General features: G+C 38.6%; 1 protein-coding gene across 3 annotated transcripts in view; it reads right to left on the minus strand.

Moving 5' to 3' along the window:
- LOC138196212 (glucocorticoid receptor-like) overlaps positions 1-25,396 on the minus strand; it is a 64,257-nt gene that overhangs the window by 12,372 nt on the left and 26,489 nt on the right. For 2 of the 3 annotated variants that reach the window (XM_069146042.1, XM_069146044.1), the window contains exons 3-6: positions 10,455-10,624; positions 8,901-8,927; positions 3,722-3,838; positions 644-916 (exon numbers count right to left, since the gene is read on the minus strand). In XM_069146042.1, the coding sequence (XP_069002143.1) occupies positions 644-916; positions 3,722-3,838; positions 8,901-8,927; positions 10,455-10,624 (587 nt within the window). The remainder of the gene's footprint in view (positions 1-643; positions 917-3,721; positions 3,839-8,900; positions 8,928-10,454; positions 10,625-25,396) is intronic. The other variant, XM_069146043.1, reaches the window with a different exon arrangement.

Genomic DNA, 25,396 nt, shown 5'->3' on the forward strand with positions numbered 1-25,396 from the left:
TTGTTCTTTCATAATCCACAATTACTCTACTTTTCTATCTGTTATTAGAGATTCAGCCATGACAGGCCACACATTTTATTACATCGTTGTTGGAAATCTGTCACAACTACCAAGAGGAACCGTTTGAAAAAAAACTAATCTGAAGTTGGATACATGGAGCAGCTCCACAAACTGCACCAATTAAGATAACTGGCTACCCACTTAACTATAATTCAATCAGCAAAATAAAAAAAAAAACTCAATCACACAATGGCTCCTCCTTTGCTTATTATTGACTATATAATTCCACTCAATCAGCTGGAAGTAATAGTTGTAGTTTAACAGTATCTTGGCCCTTGTTCTTACCACAAGTAGAAACAGCAGGACAATCAGAATAACGATTTCTTTGCTGGAAACATCACAAACTTGGAAATTTACTTTTTCTTTTGTCTAAAACTGATGCAACTGCCTTGACTTGCTGAACATATTAAAAACATCAAACGGCTGAAAGTTGGTGTCTTTGTTTTCCACCAGTGACTTCTCCCACTTCACTAACCATTAGTCCCATTTTCAATGCGGAAGTACTGCCAATGACACATTCTGCTTGAGCAGCAGTATGCATCTAAACCAAACCAAAGGGAACATGTAAAGAGCGTTTAGTTACCTGGCAGTGACTTGGCCCACTTCACTGCAGAGATGACCTGCTGTCCTCCCAGCCTGTTGAGAGTGGTCATGAGGCGTGAGGAAGTGTCCGGCAGCGTGCTGTCGTAGCCCGAGTAGATGATCTCCGGTTCGATGGCCTTGAGCACAGACAGCATGGTGGGCACGAGTTGGGGCACACACCTGGGTATGACTGGAACGGGCAGGTTGCTAATGGGCTCTGAAGACCCGGGAGGCCGGTGCACTTTCATCTTGATCAACTTCTTGTTTTTCCTCGCTGGGAGGTGGGATAGAGGAATGAACAGGAGAGGCACAGGAAACAAACACAACATGTTTTTCTACATAGATATTTACTCCACAGTACAATTGTACAGATGTGCTACAGAACAATGAGAAGCAGACAGACAAATAAGAGAGGCGGCAAACTACCTGGAGGTTTTTAAGAGCACCAAGACCCAACTGAAACCTAAAAACGCTAAAGCTGCGTCAGATGATTATTTTCAGTATCAATAATTTGACCTTTCTTTTCTTAATTAGCAAATAATTCATTCAGTTAGTCAAAAAGTAGTGAAAAATATCAATAATATCTAACCAACAGTCTAAAACCCAAACACACAAATTACTCAGTTATAAAATAGCAGCAAATTATGACATCGGAGAAACCTCAACTACCAGAATCGAAGCATTTCTTGTTTGACCAATCAGTGCTGCTCTTAACATCAATAATGCACCACACGAAACAGAAACTTCTGTGTGAACACAAAGGCCATTGTGCCTTAAAATCAAGAATCAACACCAAACTACACCTTGCCTTTGCACAGAACTTGAACACAATTTTAGATTTTACTTCACTTAAGTAAAATCACATAAAATGTAAATATCCATTTTTCCATTTCAGTGGCACTGCGGCTCTTTAGATTTTCAAGCCAGAAATGCATTAGAATTTTCAAAATCAAAACCAAGATTTGATTTTGTCCGGTTTCAAGTCCTTAATAAATCCCAATAAGGACCTACTGACAGCTATGGTTGTGCTTTCATGTTACGACAGCAAGAAAGAAAAAAAAAAAAAATGATCTGATTGGTTGAAGTTAGCCTGTGATAGATGATGACAGACAGATGGCTCCTCCAATCCCCTGCCAAGTATTTATTGAAAGTATCTGCTCTTTTTCAAACCATTCCCGGGGCTGATGACTCTGTCTAACAAACCATCTGGCATGTCAGGGTTTTCATTTTATAATTCACCCATAAATAAATCACACATGACATAATGACATAGGAAATTATGAAATTATTCCCTGATCAAAACATGACCACCTCACTTCAGCGTAACCGCAGTACTTTTCACATTGTGTTTAAACCGCTGCCTCCCTGGTCCGACCCCACCTTATATTTTAACATGGATGCAAAAATCAAAAGCGCAACAGTGCACTTTGATCCACACGAGTCGTAACAGTCCAGTGAAAGGTCACAATAAAAATCAACATGCTGGTCTGTGCTGACTAAAGAGCCATGAAGTCATAAAAAGACCTCCATTTCAGGGGAACTGTTTTTTAACAGTGAATTTTTTTTAACATTTTGTTTTAATTATCTGGGCATCATTTTGACATTTTCTACTAAACTAAATGCTAAAAGCATGCTGGATGTTGCGAGGTTGCTATGAAAAAACATGTTTTTCCTACTCTGCCTTTTTTAATTTCCTCTCCTGGCGTTTCTATGGCAACTAAGGGCCTTTCTGGTGGGAGACTGTCTGCTGATGCACGGACGTCCATCAAATCCCTCACTCAGTCTTTCTGTCTCTCTCTCTCTCGCTCCTTTTGTGAAACTGCCTTTACTTCTGTCTGACAAACACTCCGCACTTTTCACATGTAATCTCGCTCAACACTGATTTGTACAAACTACTCAGCAATTTCATGCCCCGAGGAAGCATCAACTGAACCAACACAAAGACCGACTTCAAAACACTCAAGCAGTTGCTGTGCTTTACCGTGTGCCTCTCGTCTGCCTTCCTTAACCTTAGTGCAGCATAATTGTTGCACTGTGACCTACACCTTTACGCTTTGAAGCAGAACCAGGTTAAAGATCAGGAAGTAATCCAAAATTCCAGACAAGGACATAGCAGCAAATTATGTGTTCATCCGTGTGTGAAGAGGAGACACGCTCTCGTTCCGCCTGTCCTGCATACGTATACAGCACATTCATAGACAATAGCACTACCATACAATTGTTTACAGATGCATAACCAAAACCAGCCGAGACACACAGAAGCCTTTTGGATTTAACTCTTAGAATAACAAATTTTGGGCTGTAGCACTTTGCTCGGCACCGTGCTTGACGAGACGCCCATAGTCTACATGTGATCACATGTCAAGATGGCAAATATTGCAGACTATCTGTCTGACATAATGCTCAATGTCAATGTTAAAATAAATTTGAATCTACTGTCTTCTCCAGTTGTATCCCGTCAACGAGAAACATTTGGTGCACAAGGGCACAACTTTGACAAGACTAAAATGTTTCAACCCCTCCAAGACATCTTGAACAACAAGGGACATGCAATTATATGCATGAAGTGAATAAATGTGCTATGATATGTAAGTACAAGTTGCCCTTTATTGTAGGTGATTGTTGGGCAGAAACCAGACATTTACTGGATGTTGAAATTAAAAGAGTGTGGCAGCTTTACAGTGCCAATGACGTTCATGAAACAGCACAGGTATATTCACTACAATAAAAGGAATACTAAAATAAACAGCACATTTTTCCAAGTTCTGATTTTATGCAGCTGTCCAAACCGTTTAGTTTGCACATAATTTATGTGGTCAAATGGGATCATACAGTATAAACATGCAAGTTATTTATTATTTTTTTTTTCATCCTCTGCTTGCTGATCTGATAATATTAGTGAGGATGGTGTTGGTGAAGGCCAACAGTCCTCTAGAGCCATGCCCACCTTTGAGTGACCCAATCAACTCAATCAAAGATCCCGGTTGTGTATACAGCAACATATGCTGTGTCACTCTGACTTCAAAATCGGTAGGTGAACGCGACTTGGCCTGATTTAAAGATGTGTCAGACTGTTTACCTTCCAAGTTCATTCCGGCTTGAAGACATTTCCTGAAGCGGCAGGCTGGACAGTTCTTCCGGCGGATCTTATCAATGATGCAGTCGTTCCTCCCGGCACACAGGTAGTTGTGCTGGCCTGTAAAGAGAAGAGGAAAAAGAAGAAAGGGGATAAGGGAGATATTAGCGAGCTAAGAAGGTTTGAGAAGGATTAGCCTGAGCAGTATGTATGACCAAACTAACCACCTGTTGATTCTACAGTAAGCCTAACAAGTCTTTGGCGGTGTTGATTGCTTCACTTCCTCAAGTTAGCACTTGGACGACATTGCACAATCCATGACTGTGCACAGAGAGCACAACAACCGCACACTAGTCCACATTCCTATTGTGGCCCATGCACAAGATCCAAAATGGTCAACACGTGATTGTGACATGAAAAAAACAAAACAGGATAAAATTGTGATTAGATGAATTTAAATTGAAAAAAGGAGCAGCAATAGATTTGTGACCAGAAGCCAGAAATTATATTTGCATAATTTGCAGAAATGTTTGCAAGTAATACGATTCACAGAGAACCAGACTCTACTATAACTTTAATAGTTTGGGACGTTATTATAGAATAAGGTTGTCAATCAATTCTTTCTTTATTTTTTTGTGGGATTTGTGGGATATCACACCACCAGACTTATTTCTTTGGTGTATCCTTACCTATACATTTTGCGTTCAGTAAACCACATGTAACCTAACACTGTTTGAAAATCTTATTTTTTTTCAAATCTCACTCCTCACCTTGCTGAACTAATGTGCACTCCAGGGTGTGTCTTTACTAGATGTGATTGCAGGTGCACCTTTGTGTATATTTTTAAACGCAACACGGTTCTACGCCCCACTTTCTCTTCCTTGTTAATGCATTCAGCACCGGAGGCAGTCACAGAGGCTCAAGTTAATGTGACATTACCTGTGTGGTAGATCAAAACAATGATATCTTCTATCTCTTCTATATTTAAATAAATCTGCAGCTGTGATAAAAAAAACAAAAAAAAAAACAACTGAGGGCTCTATCTTATACCCGGCGCAAATCAGCGGCAAGCACAACCTAAGTGTTTTTGGAAATTTCAAACTGACGCAGTTGTTATTTTCTCGTTCAGCACCCACGTTGTTAAAATAATAATTGTACCTATATGTGCACCCATAGGTGTGTTGGTCTTAAAGTAATTTTAAGAGATTGTTGGCGCATTGCTATCTTGAGACAGCTAAAAGTGATTGACCAACAAAAACCTGGTTTTAAGTGAGTGGGGCAGTATTTAACTGTTATTTTAGGGCAGATGATTAAGACGGTATTGTGCGATTACGCAGACGGGTGCAGAACATGCAGACACTCTGCTTGTTACACACAGGGACAGGCAGCGGCGCACAAACATGCAAAAGATTAAAAATAAAAAGATTGCAGTGTGAAATAGTTATTGTGTATATCAATCTGCACTCAGTAGATATGTTTCTTCTACAGAGAAGCAAGCGCATCTGGCTTTTAAAGTGAACAGAAGATCACACTCTGATTTGTTTATTTCACATTATGCCTAGAACAAATCTATAATGAATTAGGACACTTAAGTACAACTTCTTTGAACCATATGCCTTACTTTCTGTTCAGATGATCTGCTGTTAAACTAGCAAAAGTGGATTTGGAACTACCCTAAATGCACTTGTGCCATGAGGCTTTGACCGTGAGCTTTGATTGTTAAAATAGAGCCCTGAAAAGTTAGATGGTTAATGCAAGCAGAAAGCCTGGCTGTAAACTCTGTGGTTCATTGTGCCACACTCTTGCACTTTCTTAGTTACTATACCAGGCTGTCTCAAAATAATTTAAATTTGCCTCTTGAACCAAAAGACATTCATAACATGCATGTAATAAAGGGAAGGATGCCTGAGAAGGGATTCTACAATACATCTCATTTTCCATGTAGTTTGTACAGGTTTGGCTTTGTGTCTCTTTAAAAACTCCCACTCCTACCTCATAGGGGCTGCAGCTGTCTATCCTAGGGTTCAGTAGAAGTAGCCTATGCCACAGGACTTGCTCTTCACACATAAGCCATTTAACAGTGTCTGAGGAGTATCACATGCATCTCATCGTATCAGCTACAACAGAATATCGAGTTCAGGCAGAAATGATCAATCTCAGAGATAAAATGAATCGGATCATCTATTTAAGTTTCACTATGACAGTCATTCTGTGAAATCCAACTGTCACAATTAACTGGATGTACCATGAGTCACGAAACCCACAAAGAACATCGTCTACCGAGGTCACGTAGTGGAAAACAGACCACCGGCCATGGTTTAGAGTGGCATATATCAGCAGAAAGGATTCATGTTGGTTTCACCACTTCCTTCAGTTACTGGTCATAGTGAACAGGAAGTCAGCAGAATGATGTCACTCACTGATCACCCAGTTTCCAGTTGATCTGTGCATCATCTCAACTAAGGTAAAACTATTTAAAAGTTTTTCAGCTCCAGTTCTGCGACAGAAAAACATTGCCATATTGCACCCCACCTCTAAAGGAGTTACATTCTTCCACTGAAAAATGCAAAGTTAAAAAGCATGTCTTATTAAAGTTGATATGCTCCGTCTGGGTGGCTGAATCTCTAAATTACAACCTTCTCCAACATCACCAGTTACTAAACATATGGGGAGGTAAGATGAAGGGCATGCTCATTTCTCACTTCTGTTATACGAGCATTAATCATTAAGGAGCTGATCTGGACAGCTGCAACACTGTGTTTTCATGTTCTTGACACTCATTATACTGGAAAATACAATTACTACTTAACACTCATTCTGTATCTGCCACTCTCCAGTAACCCTTCATTTAATGTTTCACACATACTGAGAAGTTTCTGCATGGCTGCAGGAAACATCATGGGCTGAAACAAGACCTCATACAAAGTCAACTGTGCCATGACAAAATGGCCCTCGGGACCATAAACACTGATCTAGTGATCTTTACTGATCTCTGAAATGTCATGTGTTTGATGCAGCTTTTTGAACTGTAGGGCATTCAATCATACTGCTGGTGTCATATAATAGAATGTGAAGCTAATACTGCACAGTGTCTGATTAATTCTACTGAATAACTGCATCCCAGAGACACATGGAGATAAGAGCACCATATTGTATTATAGATTAAAATGATATTCAATATAAAATTAATACAAACTGCCTTTGTATGTAGAAAAACCTCCCACATCCATTTCCAAATCCCTTTTGAATACTTTGTCTGTCTGTATGAGGTGAAAGTTACATCAAACCTCAAACACCAAAGGTTGAAGATACATTTTTAAAGGGCAAACTATGGTTTTAAAACTGAAAATATGATCTGAATGCCTGGAATAATGCTTACAGTATACCATACTGCTTACTGTGATGTATTTTACTGCACCATCCAGGTAAAGTAGTTTATCTGAACCTCTAATGAAGCTCTGTGTGAATGAAACTTCTCAACAACAAAAGCCCCCTCCTGGGTTGACAGTGGGAACGCTTTAGTATAAAGCAGCAACATCTTTGGAAATGTTTGGTTTGATTAAGCAGTGAATTAACACAACTCTGATAAGGCTCAAAATAACCTGTAAACCATAAAATATATGTATTTATCTGAATGTACAAGCAGAAAACTAGAGAATCAGGCTACAAAGGAAATGCGAGATTAACACAAAAGACAAACAGGTTTTTCTGTTTCCATCAAAGCTACATAACTATAGGTCTTTTTTTAGTTCAATATATTTTTACTAGTTGTACAGTACAGCTAAAAAAAAAAAAAAAAAATACCATTTAATTCTGTATTTAAATTTAATCTTTGACTTGCAACCACCATTCATATTTGACAGCTGTGCACAAAATGTATAAAGCTGGCTGTGAGAGTGCTGGTTACCTCTGTAACAGTGAGTCAGTTCAGTTTGATTTCCATTATAATGCAGAGCTTTATATTATTTTGCCAGTGAATATTGAGCTCTAATACAGCAACCTAAAATTAATTTACTATAATAAGCACCAGCAAACACTGAATCTGGGAAATCAAGGAAATGACTGACTCAGATTAATGTTGCTTCATACTACTATGATGGTGCCTGAAGCTAAATACATTCTGTAATCTGTATAGGTACTGTACTTTAACATTATGGGGTAAAACTGAAGGAATTAACACTAAAGTCCATGGTTTGAACAAATGTAACCAACCAAGGAGTGTTGTTTGTTACTTCATTCCCGGTTTCTGGACAGCTGTCAACATCACAGAGAGAATCACTTTTGAACTTCAAGTATAATCATATTCCACATAAATTGGAAATTAATCTCAAGGGTTGGTGTTGTGATGACAACATATCAGCATTTGAGCTGCCATGCAGCCATCGCTGATATCACAGGAAGTCATTACAAATGACGGAGTAAACAACCATCTGCGGTGTCAAAAGTGCCAGCTGAATCCCACTGGTGTGCCCACTCCCTTATCCTACCCAGATCTGCTTACAAGGGTCTGGCACCACCCATCAGTGTTGGTTGTTGAAGCCTCTCGCTGGGTTTGTAGCCAATACCAGCATGTGCGGCTAGTGGTTAGCATTGTCAAATCAAAACAAGGAGAAAAGGAGTTTGAACCTTTCAAATCTCCAACAACTGCTATCTGACCAGCAGCCAATTAAAAAGGAAGCAGCTCTTTGAGTCCTGCAGGATGTTTTTAAATGCATACCTGACCTAAACACAGCCATCAACAGAAACAGTGAAACACATTGAGTAAATAAAACACGTGTACAGCAAAATGGGAGCATAACAACAGCAGTAATTTTTGACATCAGATCTCAGGAAGTGATGAGGAAAGGAAATAAACTTAATACAAGACAGCATGTGATTGCAATTTTTGGATGTACCACCTGTGAAGATGATGAGGTGGAGGATTCCAGGCAGAAATTGAAGAGCACAAAAATCATTCACAGGCAATTAATGCTGATTTGAATCACCAAATCAGAACATTCACATGCATTAAGAGGTAGTTGGCAGAAGAGGCTATGCATGTGTCTAGGCAGATTGGTCATATATCTTAGTGCTGAAGGGACACAGGGACATGGGGGGGCAAATCAGAGGTGAGAGTACTTCCATCATCATCATAATTACAATGATAATAATAATTATTATTATTAAAAGTGCATTTATTTACCATCTGTGTTTTGTCGTGCTCTCCATCCTTCACCATAGAGACAACGACCGGACAATGGAGAGGGGGGAAGAAAAACAAAAATGACAGATATAACTTTCTGTAGTGCTTCTGTAGGCAGCTCTTTTCAAAATAAAACTCACAGTCTGAGTGCTCCGCAGTTACACCGGCACCCCTCATAAAAGCTGATATACTGGATAACAATCAAACAAGTCCACAAATTATACAGCAATAGTGTAGATATTAGAATATCGTCCAGCTCAAAGTGTTTCTTCAGTTGATCTTCATCACTACTACCCATATTTGTAGAATAGCCTCATTTCTATGTTGTATTTGATGCAGCAGACCAGAAACGTTTTCCATTATTAATTCCATTAACAACCAGCAATGTTGCAGAAGTGAAAACAATCTGTATTCACTGCATTACTTAACATTCAGAGTAATGATTTCCCTACATTATGCTTGGTCATGACCTGTATTGTGTCACTGGCAATGTTAGTTGCAGATACAGGAAACAGATTTGGGGTGTTAAACACAAGAATGGAAGAGAAGGACAAGGCTACTGGTCTGTTAAATAGGACTTAAAAATAAGACATTAATGCAGGCATTGGGTCAATTATAAATTATTTTCTTTATTGTCCATCATTAGCTTCACCAGCCCGTTGTTGATGAGTGCGTTCAATTATGAATTAACAGCGACATACGCTTTAGAAAGCCCTTTCAGACTAACAACACATCTTCAGAGACAGCTCATAGAAAAGACGGGAAATGTAAAAAGAGAAGCAGAGCGAGACAGAGGGAGGAATGCATGGCAGAGATCCTTTAACACAAAATACTTTGTGTTAGTCAGATGCATTCATTTCCCTCCCAGCTGAAGACATTTTCAAGGCAATTAGATCTAAGACAAGCATCCTGATGCACAAACTACTTGCCCGTGACAAGAACTGAATACTCTGTTAGAGGATATATAAATGTTAGTGACGCCAAGCAGAAAAAAAAGGCTGTCTTACAAGTTCATCATAATACTAGTCCTCTAGAATACAATTATATGTTAATTGGAAGTTTATCAGGGTGGTGATATTGTTGGACTGGGCTCTTGCCTCTTCCAAATTTTGGATATTAATCAAAATCACTTGTAAGTAGTCTCTACTTTGACACAGGACCAACAAGGAGGGGAATAGAGGAGGAGGTGGTGACATACATGGTCAGGACTAAGATTCAAACGAATGAAAAAAGCAAGCATATGAGCTCAACAAGCACTGCTACTCTAAGCTGACCTCGGATTTAAAGAAATAATAAAACATTTCCGCTGCTTTGAAATAGAGAAAGAGCAGAGATGTTTCACTGTTGTGCAAAAGCATCAATATCTGTTATGTAATTCTCCTGAATGAGAATCTTTGTGACAAAATATGACAAAAACTTCTTACTCAAAGGTTAACATAAATACCATCTTTCAAATCAAATGTGAGTTTTAGGAGTTCACAAGTACTGTAGTGTGTCATGTGTGAGTTAATGACGGAGGAGGTGGATGCTATACAGCAGATGTGTGAGTCCAACCTTCGACTGCCCTCTTGAAGAACACCTTGCAACTGCCGCAGGTTACGACCCCGTAGTGGCATCCCGAGGCCTCGTCCGAACACACCAAACAGATCTTACGGGTCTGCCCGCTCGCCTTGGACTGGCCTGGCACCGCAGAGTTGCTGGTCTCCCCGGTTCTGGGTGACGAGCTGGAATATAAACAAAGAGAAAAAAAAAATAGTTGAATATAAGTAAAGAAGGGTTCGAAGGCATGCACATATGACAATGTCGGTGACAAATTGAAGGCTGTAGAAGGCTGGTTTCCCGGTTTAGACAGCTTCAATGGTATATCGTACTGTTGCTAGGAGACCTTCTAAAATGTATGATTCACTAAGGAAAAAAATCTGAGCGGAAATCAGGATTGTGATGATGTTTCTCTGCTCGATGGAGTCTTTTCCTAATGCAATGGTATAGCTGAATAAGGGTTAAAATGTTCAGAGCAATAGAAGTGTAGCTGAAAGAATTAACCGATACTGTGTAGTAGGTTTTTGCGAAGAAATCTCTTTGGATCCACAAACATCCAATAGAAACTCAGAGGCAAATTTCCAAATAATCTCCGTATTCTCATAGTCAACCTATCTTGTAGAGAGACTAGACGAGTATGACTGTCTGATTTTAAGAAAAATCCTTTTCAAGATGTCAGACTGGGATGTTGTCCTCGGATAAACCTCTCTAACCTAGTTAATGGTGTGTTAAATTTGAGAGCTCGCTGACTGTTTTTTTTCTTCCATTAATGCTTAATAATGCAAAAGCAAATAAGTCAAACCCAATGAAGCCCGTCACCAGCAGCAGCTCCTCTGTGCAGTAACTACGTTTTAAATCTCAGTCCAAGCCTCCAATTGTGTTACGATGCAAATCAAAGCCTTGTTTAAACCTCTTGAGAAACCTGCGTGTGCATGCAGTCAGATGTCACTGTCCCACACCGCCTGTAATTAAAGTTACTGAGACACCTGAACTACAGTGTGAAGCTTAACCAGTCGCTGCAGCCAATTTGACAGCTGTATTGTAGGTCAGGTAGCAGTCTGCACACCAAGACTATGTCACTGTTCGACTGATACGGTTGTGTAATCCGTGACAGGAATGTGACCGCATTAAACGGGCCTAAATCTTTCCCCCTTTGTTTGTTTTGGTAGCACACTTGTTGGAACGTATATGAGGATTATGTAACTATGTTATGCTGCTAAGCCTGATAATGACTTTACATTCAGGTATATAGATGTCTTAACACTGCTGCTGATGTTACTCATTTGGTCTCGGTGGCTTTCAACCAACAGAATCCATTTCGCAAAAGAGGATAGGAGAGCGGAGAGAGAATATAAATGAAACCTGTTACTGTCCGTTTCACAGATCAGGAGTCACCCTCACCCCTCTCTCCAAACAAGCACAACTAACTTCATAGTGACTGTGCCTCATGGTCATTGGAAAGATGACACTTGCTTATATAAATTGGACTCCAACCAAAGGGAGTCGCGGTGGTGGATCTCTGAATACATCCATCCAAGATGTCTATCCATGCCTTAACAGTGAGCAAGTGAAGATCATTCCCAATACATGTAGACATGTTGAAATGGTAGCAGCATTCAGACCGCAATGCCAGCTTAACTTTTCGCAGTCTTCTAAAAAAAAAAAAAAAAAATACAATCAGACTGTTTTGCAGATGGCATAAACAGAGGGGGGATGGGAGAGCAGGGAGTTTGTTCCCGGCGTCTGGAAGTGGGAGCATGACCATCACAGTCGTCACATAATCTGCAAAAATATGTGCATTTATGGACATAAACATATAAAGTAAAACTGAAATCAGGAACAGCTTCCCTTTTGAAGTAAAAAAAAAATTGTATCATTATAATATATTGATAATATATCAATAATGTAATGTGAGACTCAATATATTCTTATGACACAACTGTTGTCTTTTCCTTGTTTAAAAGGCTGCATTAGAGTAGAATTATGTAATTTTCTGAATTTACCAGACTACCCACTTATCATTATGTTCACATTACTGATAATTATTTATTGAAAACAGCAACAATAGTCATCCCCCCAAAATGGTTACAGTAAATCATATTTGATTTTGTTCATAACATATCATATATTCCTCAACCTCATACCTAGTAGCTAAATACAACTTTTAACTGTTTTTAACCACTGCGAGAGATACAACCTTATTAAGAAATATGATATACATTTTTATATCCAAAGTCTACACACAAACCGAAAGATGTGACTCTACAATGCATAGTTATCTATGAAGTTGTTAATAACATGATTGCCCCAGATAATTACTTGATGCGACAGTGAAAGTTAACAAATTCAGTCAATACTTTGTGACTGGTTCACATCACGGTTGGACTTTATCACACACTGGCACGCTGCAATTGTGGGCAAATGCATTCTAGTATGTACCAACTCTTAACTTTGGCTCGACAGTCTAGTAGTAGAGTATTTATAGAAGACGGCCTCTTTTAACCTTCGTTGTGAGGAGTACGGTAACCAGCTATGTGCTCATCTTTCTAGCTCTCTCATTACTTATCCACTTAATTCGAGTGAAGATGCTATGAACACTAAGTATTAGGCAGTGCTTGACCTGTGAAGGCTCTCGGGACTGCTCAGACACCGCCAAAACCACAAAGTGCTAGGGAGGAGGGTGATCACTGCTACCAGCATGAAGCATGTGTAGGAAAGTGCAAGGTGTTTACTTTTACAATCTAACTTTTCAGATTAGAGTTTAATGATCCACAGGTTTGTTTGTTTTTTTAAACATTTATTTTTGTTTAATTTATCTTCTTTTACTGTTTGGATTTTAGCAGCTATTTTAAAAGTGTAATAGAGAGCAGGAATATGTGGTACGTTACAAAATGCTACTCTGTTCTGCTCTAGCACGAGTCAAGTGCTGGTAAATGACCACAGGGTGGTGTTTGAATTAAACATAAAATTATAGCTCCTCCTACTTCTGCTCGAATTCACATACTCCTCCCATCACTGAGAAAGCAAGTGTGGGATTGAACCATGTAGCGTAGATTCAAGTCTCATTAGGAATGCTTTCACACTGGACCAGAGCGCAACAAACGTGTGTACATAAACATAGTCAATTTGCTGACACACACACACACACACACACACACACACACACACACACACACACACACACACACACAGGAATCATATGCACTGATAAACAAGAGCAAATGACACAGTGATTAACCCACAAACAAAGATTCCAATACGTGAATGAATGGAAGAATGACTGAATGGAGAATGAAAGTCAGTTAATCCATCAAACACAACACACCCACGCAGACACACTAACCAATACTTTCAGGAGGAACTTGAGCAAAAGGCATGAATAAACAGAAAAAAGTAAGTTGCAGTTCATTGCCTTTGCTGCTCTTTCTCCACTCACACTGGATTTAGAAAGTGTGTGTGTGTGTGTGTGTGTGTGTGTGTGTGTGTGTGTGTGTGTGTGTGTGTGTGTGTGTGTGTGTGTGTGTTAACCGTACACATCAGTCGAGCACCCGATCTTAAACAGTCAAACGTTACAAAAATCTGACTGGACAGTGTTGACACTCCTTTTCCTCATTATTTTCCCTGTACATACAAACATCTCTGTCTGTGTGTGCACACATGCTAACAGTATGTGTTGATACAGAGAGGCTGTGAAGAAATGTTGGAGGGCCTTATTGGCATCACGACTACAAAAACAATAAATTTTATTAAATTCTGCTGCAAAAGACAGTGTGAGCTTGTAGGATTTTTTTTTTTTTCAGAATGAACAATCCTATATCTTCACATAAATAAATCTATTTCTAAAGATTGTATAATTTACAGCTGAAAATCTATCTCTACTTCTCTCCTTGTTTCCTTTGCTGATAAATACAATCCAGTAAACAGGATGTTGATTTATAATTAATCACATGAACATGCTAATTCGATTTGCTTCTATACAAAATCAAACCAGAGAAGAAATACAATTGCTTAATGACATAATACTACATGATGAGGCGGTGGAAAAAAAAACTAATCAGCATTAATGACGGTCTACAACAACAAAGTGTCTGTAGCAACTAAGGAGAGACTGTCTGAACTGGACTGACCTGCTGTGTCACTGGGGAATCATATCGCAGTGAACTGCAGTGGGAGCTGACGCGAGCCAAGTTTTTCCATTAAGATCAAAGCTTTTTTCTAAGCTAATGTGTGGGAGCCGAACATATACGATGTGGTTGTGGGAGAGTGTAGTTCTTTCAGCAGAGAGATGTAGAATGAGTATAATCACAGTGCTTAGGATTGACACAAACTTTGAAACTGAGTGACTTGTAAAAAAAAAAATAAAAAAAAAAAAAAAAAAATATATATATATATATTTTTTTTTTTTTTTTTTTTTATTGCATATTCCAATAATACAGATCATTGCTGAATATCTGATATTCATTCATAATTATTTCTGCAAAATGTTTTATTCCCCTGTTTTATGGTAACCTTGGCAGATAATGAACATTTCACCTGCTCTGGCCTCTCTCTAACAGTGAGTGGGTTCACAAGGCCACCCATTACTGGAGACCCAATAGAGGGTGCAATCTACATTTAAATGCAAGACATCACCATGTCCACCTGGTCTGCCAGTCCATTTTAGGCACACTCAATTGTAGAAGAGATAATATTTATTGAACTCTGTGCTTTTTTTTTGTTCAGACAAGTTGCTGTCACAAAACTGATAACAAAACAATTTATTTTCCAGCAAACTGTTGCAAATAATTCTTAACACATGCCACATTTTGAATCCCGGATCTGTTTGGTCACAAAAACTATTTACCAGTGGCAAAGCATTACAAGTTAATGTTTTACTGCAGAAAGATCTGTGTGCTTCTTGAACAGAAGCCAATAAATCTGTTCAGCAAATCGGCACACAGTGTTCAGGTTATGTGACACAAGATGGATAGCAGCAACTACTGTGCGTGTTCATCCTGAGATGTGCTGTCTAACAGTCTGTTTTATTGTAAATTTTAACTTGAATTATTTTTTAAACATTGAATATCTGAACAAAACTGTGATTTTTCCATAAAAAAAAAAGAGGACAGTTACACATAACGTGGCACTATAAGCGAGTTACAGCAGCAAGACAAAAGTAACCTCCACTACTTATAAAGAAAACCTCCTTCATGCTTTGTCAGGTCCACGCAGTAAGAAAAACAAACAAACAAGCAAACAAAACAATCTGTTCTCCGACTTCTCAATCGTTGTGTAATTTCACTGTTTTACTGTACTTTTCTCTTCCTGCCTTTCCCTACTGTCACTTCCTCTCCCTCCTTCACATCCGTCTCCCTCACTGACATTTACTCTCTCTCTTTTCTCATTGCTCATTTCCCTCTTCTTCCTTCCTTCTCCCCTCACCCCGCCTCATCTGCCAAGGTTATATAATATTTGTATTGCTCCTGCTGGGGCATACGCCTCCCACTTCCACCCACACTCAGCCTCTCAGCCAATCAAGCGTCACTGCTGGCTGAGAGTATGGAGGAGGTCAGGCGAGTCATGGGATTATCCAACTCACCTACCCAGATACAAGCGTAGACAGCGTATGTGTGTGTGCGTGTGTGTGTGTGCATGTGTGTGCGCGTGCGTGTGCGTGTGCGTGTGTGTGTGTGTGTGTGTGCGTGTGTGTGTGTGTGTGCATGTGCGTGCGTGCTTGTGTATGTTTGTTGATTTGGTCATTGAATTACTGAGTGGAGCCTTTGGTTGCTAGAGAGGAGCACAGTTATAAAGCTTCCCTTGTTTCACAAATCATCATGTGATTGTGTGATGGCTCCCTCTTTTCTTCTCTCTTTTTTTTCTCCTGCTAAACAACACTCACCCACCCATCCTCACATCTGAGTATCTACGTCTCCTACACACTGCTGTCACTTCAATCATCATTTCATAGCATCACTCTATTCTTTCAATTTTTTTCTTCATGTAACTGGAAGAGTTTTGTTTGTTCGCAACTATCCTCACAAAGCATTTTCTCCTGTGAAGCAGATGTTAACGCGAGACTCCCATAACAAAATGGCTTTTTGTTTGAACGGTATGTTTATATTTACCTTAATAGGAACTTTTACCATGCAATTATTGAATTCTGCCCGTCAGAAGCAAAGGGTGAAAGGGGCGCTGGGCTGGTAAAGGACCACAAAACCTTTCAGTGAGGACATCCAGGTGGAAAAAAACCTCCTGTTCGACTTTAACCCAAGACCTTTTCAACAACATTCACGTTAATTTCAGGCAAAGTTTCCTAGATTGTTAAAAAAAACAAAAACGGATGCAAATTATGTCTTTCAATCAAACTCTTCTGACATGAATGGAAACCCTCTCATCGTATGCAGCAAATTGTCAAAAGGATCTTTTTGAGCTTTTCAGATAAATGAAGGCCGTAGTTAGTGAGTCAGAGGGCAGAGAAAGTGAAAGCTCAAATAAGGTAAAACAAGCAATTAAACCAAGAACTTGGTACAAACATCAGTTGACGCACACACTGCTCCAAAGGTAAACATTGTTTTCCTCTTTGTGGAAGCAAACAAGAAGAAGAAGAAAGAAAAAAAAAATGACCTGATCCCAGTTTTCTTTCAGTGGAATCATATTGTGATGATCAGAGGATATTGTAGATATTTTGAAACTTATGATATACGATTCTGTTGTCGACAAGTGTATCATATTTGAAAACTTAAAAGCTATGAAACATGAAAGGAATGTTTCAAGTTTGTTCAACATCATGCCTGGTCTTGAATATGATGAATGTTTGTATGACTATATGATTAAATGAGTTTTCATATATTTTAATTGTTTAATTGAATTTTTTTTTTAATTCACTGAGATATTGATTTCAGACGTATCATCACCCAGTCTAATCCAGCAAGATTTCTCGTATCTCTACACAGCTTCAGTAAGAGAGCCAAGTGTTGTGTGTGTGTGTGTGTGTGTGTGTGTGTGTGTGTGTGTGTGTGTGTGTGTCGGCAAAGAAGATTAGCCCAAAAAAGAACAGATCAGAGTGAGGAGACAATCAACTGCAAAGTGTGTTAACAGGACAGACACTAGAGTCTTTTTCTGTAACTTTGACCGACAAGATAATGTACAATACAGAACAGAGGAGAGCAGTTGAAAGCAGCTAAAGTGGGAGACAAAACTTGCACTGTTCCTCTCAGAAAAGGGTACGGTTTAGGCTAGACGAGGTCACATGTTAAATCCCTGGGGTGAAGTTATGCCGTATTGGAATGTGGAGCTTCGCAGGAAATTGGACCACATGGTGTGGACCACAGGGAACAGAATGAAGGGCAATGGCACAATCATTCAAGTTTATTCCTGTTAAACTCAATATGAAGTTCAGCAAAATATAGACGATCCACTCTAGTAAACCCATAGCATGTTAGAAAAGAAGCACTTTCTGCATCATTTAAATTATGCACACAGGCATAGTAGCTTTTTCAAGCAATTGTGTGTCGTGAACATGACAGGCAACTTCAAATTAGTGTTTTTTTTTGTTTTTTTTTATAACTAAAGCTGCACTGACAGAGGATTGTTTTAACAATAAGTTACAGAACTTAAAAGAAAAAAATGGATTTGTTGTAAAAACATATCTGTATATTTATACTGCATAAGAACTATGAAAAATAAAGGATAAAAAAGGCAACTAGAACTGAAACTGAAAATCCATTTAAGTAAATAGCTGAAAAGTAAAAGTTAAACTACTTTTATAATCCATTAATGTGAAATCATTTTCTACATAAAGATGCCACAAATTCTCTGGTTCCAGAGTCTCAAAACTAAAAATGTTCTTGTCTGTTCTTTAGTGTTAGACGTCGTTAAACTGAATAATTTAGGATTTTAGATTTTGTTTTTGTTGTGATGAAAAATGAATTAATTTATAATTTTTTTTTAATTAATATGTTGTTGATTAAACAAGACATAAAATAATAAATGTAAAATACACAAAAATACATGTTCCAATGATTACAGCAAACATTTTCTGACTGGCACTGAGGCTATAAACCCGACCTGACTGCTCCACAACTACACAACAACAAACGCTCAGAACTGAACAACATCTCACCTTTGAACAATATCCGATTAGTAAAGTGAGGAGGATGTGAGGATTATTCTATCACTGTAATAAAGCCTAATATCAACAGAAATAAATGATGTGTGTGTGTGTGTGTGTGTGTGTGTGTGTGTGTGTGTGTGTGTGTGTGTGTGTGTGTGTGTGTATGTTTGTGTGTGTGGAGCAGAGAACCTTCAATTGTTCCCTGCAGATTCGATTTGCTGCTAACACATTGTGTGTCTTAAATCAGATAGAAGGCCAGGCCCTGAGGGTGCTTAGCCCCCATTTCCCCTGGTGCTCTTATGTAATTAGCTTTTATTTAGGACTTTAATGCTTTAGCCCCCCACAAATTACCCTTCCCCTTTCAACTACTTTTCCTGTTTCTGCCATTATCTCACCCAAGCATTCTGATAGAATAGACTTTACAATGTATTACTATAAATAAGACCAGTATTAATATTACTATGCAAGCAATATAACAGTTGTTGTATCTAAACAAGCAACTGGGCCCGCTTGCTTGTCACTTTTCTTTTTGTTGCCGTGAACAAGCGGCACTGACATGCAGCAATAATAATAAATTTAAAAAAAACAGCAGTTACATAACAGAAAGCTTAATGCAGACACATCAATAGTTATTTAAGTCCATAAATATGTAAATCATACGGATGTATACATCCTACTGTTGGAGGAAATTCTTTGGGATAGTGTTCAAAGACTCTTTCCGAAAGAGGAAAAAACAGTGTTGAAAGGCCAAACACATGCCTTCTAAGAAAAGTGTAGCTATTGAAAAAAATTATATAAAAAAATAAAATAAAAATCCTTCGAGATTTCACATGCTTTTCCTCACAGGAAACATGAAAGTCAAAACATCAATGAAAAAGACAGCAATTAAAAAGCACTTGGATGTCTGCCATCAGGGAAAAAATAAAAAATAAAAAAATGAAAGTGAGGAGGAGTGGTGTGGTGTGATGTGGTGAGAGAAATTCAATGTCTAGCCTATATTTACTGGACTAAAACACAAGTAAGAAAAATAAAACACAGCAGAGAACCAAGGCTGGGGCTGACCGAATGTTGAATGTCAGCCTGGGATACATAAATACGGTAGAGGCTGAAATTCGATGTGTTCACTCAACACCACCTCAATGTCTGGCCTGACACAGCATATGGAAATACGTTTTTATTTCTGAGGGAATGGACAGTGGGAAAGCAACAACATTACTGGCTGCTGCATCAGGTGAACGGATGCCATTGACTCCTGCCAGTGAAATGGCTTTTTATTACTGCCCGCTAGCAACGAATGAATAGAACTGACACTGACCTTAACCAAAGCGTGGTAGCTTTAAAATCGATCTCGTTTCCCCTGTACTGTATCTCTGCAGAGATTATGTACGTTAATGTTGTTACATCCCAGCTGTTACATTTTCAATGGGGTCAGTGTGTGGACAGGGCTATAAACTATAGCCTTTTCTCTGATTATCTTTACGATCATTTTCATTAAAACACTGCGGTCTCTGCTGCCAACAGGCTGAGTGATGGTGGCTAAAAGAGACAGGCAGGCAGGCAGGCGGCAAGAGGCGGGCGGGCAAGCGGGCAGAGCTGAGGCAAGAATTCAGAGAAAATGTCAACAGCTGCAGCAGCAGAGAAGAGTGGTGACGACTTTGGCTAACATTTACATACGCCCACCATCTCTTGTCTGCAAAAAGATTAATGAAGTTGAAGATGCAAACTAATTTCTGTTGACATGCAGGGAGAAAACAATGCGAGCGCAGGACTATACATTGCATCGAAGAAACAAGGATTCGATCAAGGAACATGCCTTTCAATTGTGGTTATTCTTTATTGTCTGCGATGCATGTCAGACCGCAGCTCAAGTGTCGAACCTTTAAACAGTGTTACTGTGAAACATAATCACCCTGCCAAACTAGTTTCCTGTGACAGAGAGGTCTGACATGACGAAGTGTTTCTTGCAGCATGGAATGAGAGCGAAGAGATATTTTCAGTCAAACAGCACAGAGGAGAAAAAAATGATCACACATTTCTTTACTGTCGTGACATATGAGCTAGAACGCTCTTAACAGATAGTAAGGACTTGATGAATTTGCTTAGTAAGATTTCTCTCTGGCCTCAAGATGTATCCCTTATCACTGACAGAGCAATGGAAAGTGGAAATTAGCTATATCATCAAATAAAGTTGACGTGGTACAGCTGCATCATCAGACTTTATGTATTTTACCCATTTAAAACGCTGCAGGAAAATAAATCTGCGACTGCAGATTTATTGACAGGCCTCCCTAAATGATGCATTGATGTGCAACAGTATCAATGACTTCCTTCCAACTGTACCTCCATCCTAATTGATAATCAGAGGTTAAAATGGAAAAGTCTTTTACCAAGTCTCACGTTGAGGACTACTTTGGTTATGAACAGGATATTCACATACACTACTGCACATACTGTTGGCTTGTTTGTTAAAGCGAGCAGCTGGGTTGTTTTTAGATAATGGCCCACAACAGATCACAAACTGTACATGTAAGCACTGTTCTTTTAATATTTTGCTTCTTCATAACAAGCATTAAAAGATTTATGTCCATGTGTAGGAATTCTGCATCATTAACAAACTGTTATCCATATTGGTTAATCCTGACCACCCTCTCCACCACCTACTGCAGGGACAGCAGAGCACTTTCTCCAACAGACTCATCCAGCGCCGCTGTCACAAGGACCGATACAGTTTTATTCGTGGCACTGTTGTTTAATTTAATATTATTCTACTTCATTTGTATATAATGTGCATTTTTACATTTTTTTTTTTTTATACTTGATATTTATAGTGCCTCTATTTTCATTCTGTCATTTTATTGCTTTTCCCTGGACCTGTACTGCTGCTGTAGTGAAGAAATTAAGTAACCATGAACAATAGCTTTTTCTAAAATCAACATATTGAGCTTGACATCTTTTCCAATTCATTTTGAAATATTTAAAACCATATCATAACCAGAAAATGTGTGGATACCCTTTTTGACTAATATTAAAATAGAATATTACAAAATATACAATTGTTAAAAAACATGTTTAAAAAATTCACAAATACAATCACATTTGTCATGTGATGACAATGCTGAAACTGACCAAACCAGTTTACTTTCCTTCAGGCAACTCTTGTGTCTTCATGAAAAATCCTGAATTCTTTTTACTGCCGTCTCATCTGTAACCCACATATTCATGGCTGACAGTAATATGTCAGAGCAGCTTAGCAGTTGAACCATAACACAGACAAAACAAAACAGTGACACAAACTAGGATTAAAACCACGACTGAAACAGAGTAATGTGGTTTGAAAACAGGTGCGGTCAGGCCTAAAAATTACCTCAAACAACAAACACCTGTGGTTTTTCATCTCAAATTTACAAATTAATGCACGCATGCGTATTTGATTTGATTCGACTGCGGCCCAAGGCATAAAAGGTAAACAGTACAAGCAGGCACTTTCCAAGCAAACTCTGTTAAATATTTATCAGTTATTAGAAAGCTGAAGCCATGTTTGTTTGGGTGTCAAATGAGGTGAGTTTCTCCTGGCTTCAATTAAATTCAGTGAAAGCAAATACTGTTCTGATAAAAAAAAAATAAAAAAAAAATAAGAATAATAACACAAGCACACATACACACACACAAATCCAACACCCTAATAAAAGATAACTGTCTCAATACTTTTGCAAACTAACTACAGTTCTATGAGCTTGATCCCAGCTGCCTGTGGTCCCTGCTGGTGAAGCTTTCTTCCCCCGCCATGTTTCTGTGAGCGACATCAAAGACACAAAGCAGACTTTTACCCCCCCTGAGTCCCTCAGGGCACAACGCTACTTTTTATTTGATTATCCTGATTTTAATGCACACACGGTTGCCCTCCCTATCTCTTACACACACACACACAAGACACACCCCTGCATGTACAAAGCCACCCATATGATGAAAGAGGCCAATCATTAACCCAAGTGAAGTACGCTAAATAGCTCTTCATGAAGCCTCTTATCCACTCCTCCCCTCGGCTGAAATCATAGGAGGGAAAAGAGGTGTGGTAAGATCAACAAAATAAGTGGAAAAAATGAGGGTAAATCCAAAGTGAAAAGCAATAGACTTAGATAAGATTAGATACAAATAACTTGGGAAGGAAAAACACAAGATCGCACAATTTCTTTCCCAAATTACTCAATTTATAACACAAATTGCATAAACAGTGTCCAGTGTTATGACTTTATTAGGAGACGGCAAAGTGAGTTATGACAAAGGAAAACGAAAGAGCAGAATGAAGTGATCCAAAGAATGGTAAAAGATTAAAAAAAAAATCTCAACAGAGGCTGTTTTAACATCCATTGAAAGGAGGCTACTTGGGGGAATTCTGACTTGTGTTTGACTGACTGAAAGCAAAGACCTGTGGCCACTCGTCTTCCCTCCAAACACTTCAGAGATGGCCAGTGGAATATGAGCCTACGTGCTGATCTTGGGCCTTCGCTGAGGAATGAAAGACTACTCCAGATGCTCCACCACCTTTCATCAGGTGAACTCAATGACTGATATAAAAAAAGACAGCAGAGATAAAGAGCTTGATAAGAGCATTGGAGCGGTGACTCAGTTGGCCCTGCTTCTATAATTGTAATCCAAACAACCATAGACGCAGCACCAACAATAAGCTCACAGCATGTAGGGGGAAATTACATCTGCCTCTGTCAACAGTGTTGAGAATAGTGCATAGGAATAGAATAGAAACATGATTGGTTTGATATTAGATTCTCAATGGTTGATGTTTTCTCAAAAAGCTAATGACAAGTTACAATTAGGGAGAAAAAGGCTGACATAAATGAAGCCATACAGTATATAATTTGCTTGGAAATGTACACAACAAACAGTTATCTTAAAACAGTAAGGTAAAAAGAAAATATCAGCTACACATGATGCTGAATCTCTACAAATTCCTTCCTCCCGCATAGTGACAAAAAAAAAAAAAAAAAAAAAAAAAAAAAAATCCAGCATTTGCAGCCCTGATTTAATGGAGGTAAACAAAGCCATTAGTGGTGAAAGTAGCATTTTTCACTGTGGGTCAGCATTAATGGAGCAACCACAATAAAGCATAGATTCCACAAACAAATGGATCAGAAGTTTAACTCAAGAGATGACGTGTGTCCTATTTCACCCCACAAACAGAACAATCAAATGCAATACACGTATTGATTTTCCTCATTCTCCCCTGGTGAAATCATGGCTTATCCGAGTTCACCCGTGCTGTACTACAACCAAGTAGCGACCTTTTAAAGACCGACCTCCCACTTCCACATCCTGTCTGAGAATTGTTTCATTCAAAAGCACTAGGTTTATTGTCTTTTAATTTATTTTTTCCATTCGACTGTACTTTAATGGATACAGGTGGGTTGAAAGTTAAGATCCTTTTTCTTTTTGAAAAACTGCACTTTATTTTGCATTTCATTTTCTGATGTCAGATGATCTCAGTGAGCGCCAGTGGGTAAAGCAACGGATTGCTTTTGCAGTGTTTTCTGGGATGATTATGCAATTAAAAAAAGATCACAAAGCAGTCACACAGCAGTCTAAAGAACAAACAACTAATGCAAACCATATGTTAAAGCCCTAAAACTGTGAGACATCTGAGACACTGTTACTACTACTGTACCTTCTTAAAACTCTATTAGAGTGAAACCCTGTCAGGTAAATCACCCAGACTTAAGATTTAGGAATTTGTGGGTTTACTCTAAATTTCAAATCACCATCAAATCAAGCCTGAATATAAGAACTCAACACTAATGATATGGCGCTGTGAAGATCAGGCTATTGAGAGTGCATCACAACATTTGCATTTTACCTTGTTTGCACTTTGTTTCAGTGCATCATTTTTGGCATTTTAGTAAAACACAGCCTCATCAATCTGAGCCTGGGCAGCGTAATTATAAGCATATATTCACAATAATGAGATGAGAGTGGAATAAAATTGAACTATTCCCATCTTTTCGCATGCAAAACTTGTTTTCTGTCATTAACTATGTGTTGAGCTTGAAACAGACATAATTTTAGAACTATGTTTTTAAGTACAGTAGAAAAAAAGCAATGGTATGTAATTAAACATAATACAATGGTCTTTCAATCATCAGCCATCTTTACATGGGGATCCTTTTTTACTGTTGACATTGAGTCAATACAAAGTCAATCATTCAGTCATGTGCGTAACACTCTACAGTCCATGGTGTAGTGCAGCTTAAAGTGCAATACAACTTTACTATAAAGCACAAATAATTATATCCTTACCTTTAAAGAGAATTACGTTGCAATGAAAGGCTATTCAGTTACTGACAATTTCTGATGGTGACATTTTCAGACTAAAAAAAAAGTTGTGCTATACTCTGCTTTTCAAACACTGCTTACTTATTCTCAAACCTGGCAGGGTCTAGACGTGAGACCTATCCTCTTACGTTACTTGGCAGACTCATCTGTCAAATGTTCTCACTCAAAAAGGAAATCAAAAGGTGTCAGCTATGGAGAGCCAGGCTGATTTGTTTAACACAGGCACTAAGCTGTGTGCACTGATCCAACACGAACTGAGATACCATTTTAAAAATTTTAAATATTGTCATTCTATGAAAAAGCACAGTATCTGTGACAAGGAAAACAAATTAAATTGTCCTCTTACTAGCTTTCTGAAATTTGAACTGAAACAAAAACGTCCAAATTCAGTGTTCATGGCTGCGACAGATCTACTGCATGCACTGTTTGTCTCAGAAGTTTTTCTCTTTTTTTTGTACTGCAAGATGGAGAAAACAATCAACCCGTGCAGAACGGACAACTATGACATCAAACCCGCTGAAGT

This window comes from Embiotoca jacksoni, unplaced genomic scaffold (genome assembly GCF_022577435.1).
Source record: "Embiotoca jacksoni isolate LCO1_2020_lvr unplaced genomic scaffold, fEmbJac1.0.p SCAF_13, whole genome shotgun sequence".
NCBI classification, from domain to species: Eukaryota; Metazoa; Chordata; class Actinopteri; family Embiotocidae; genus Embiotoca; species Embiotoca jacksoni.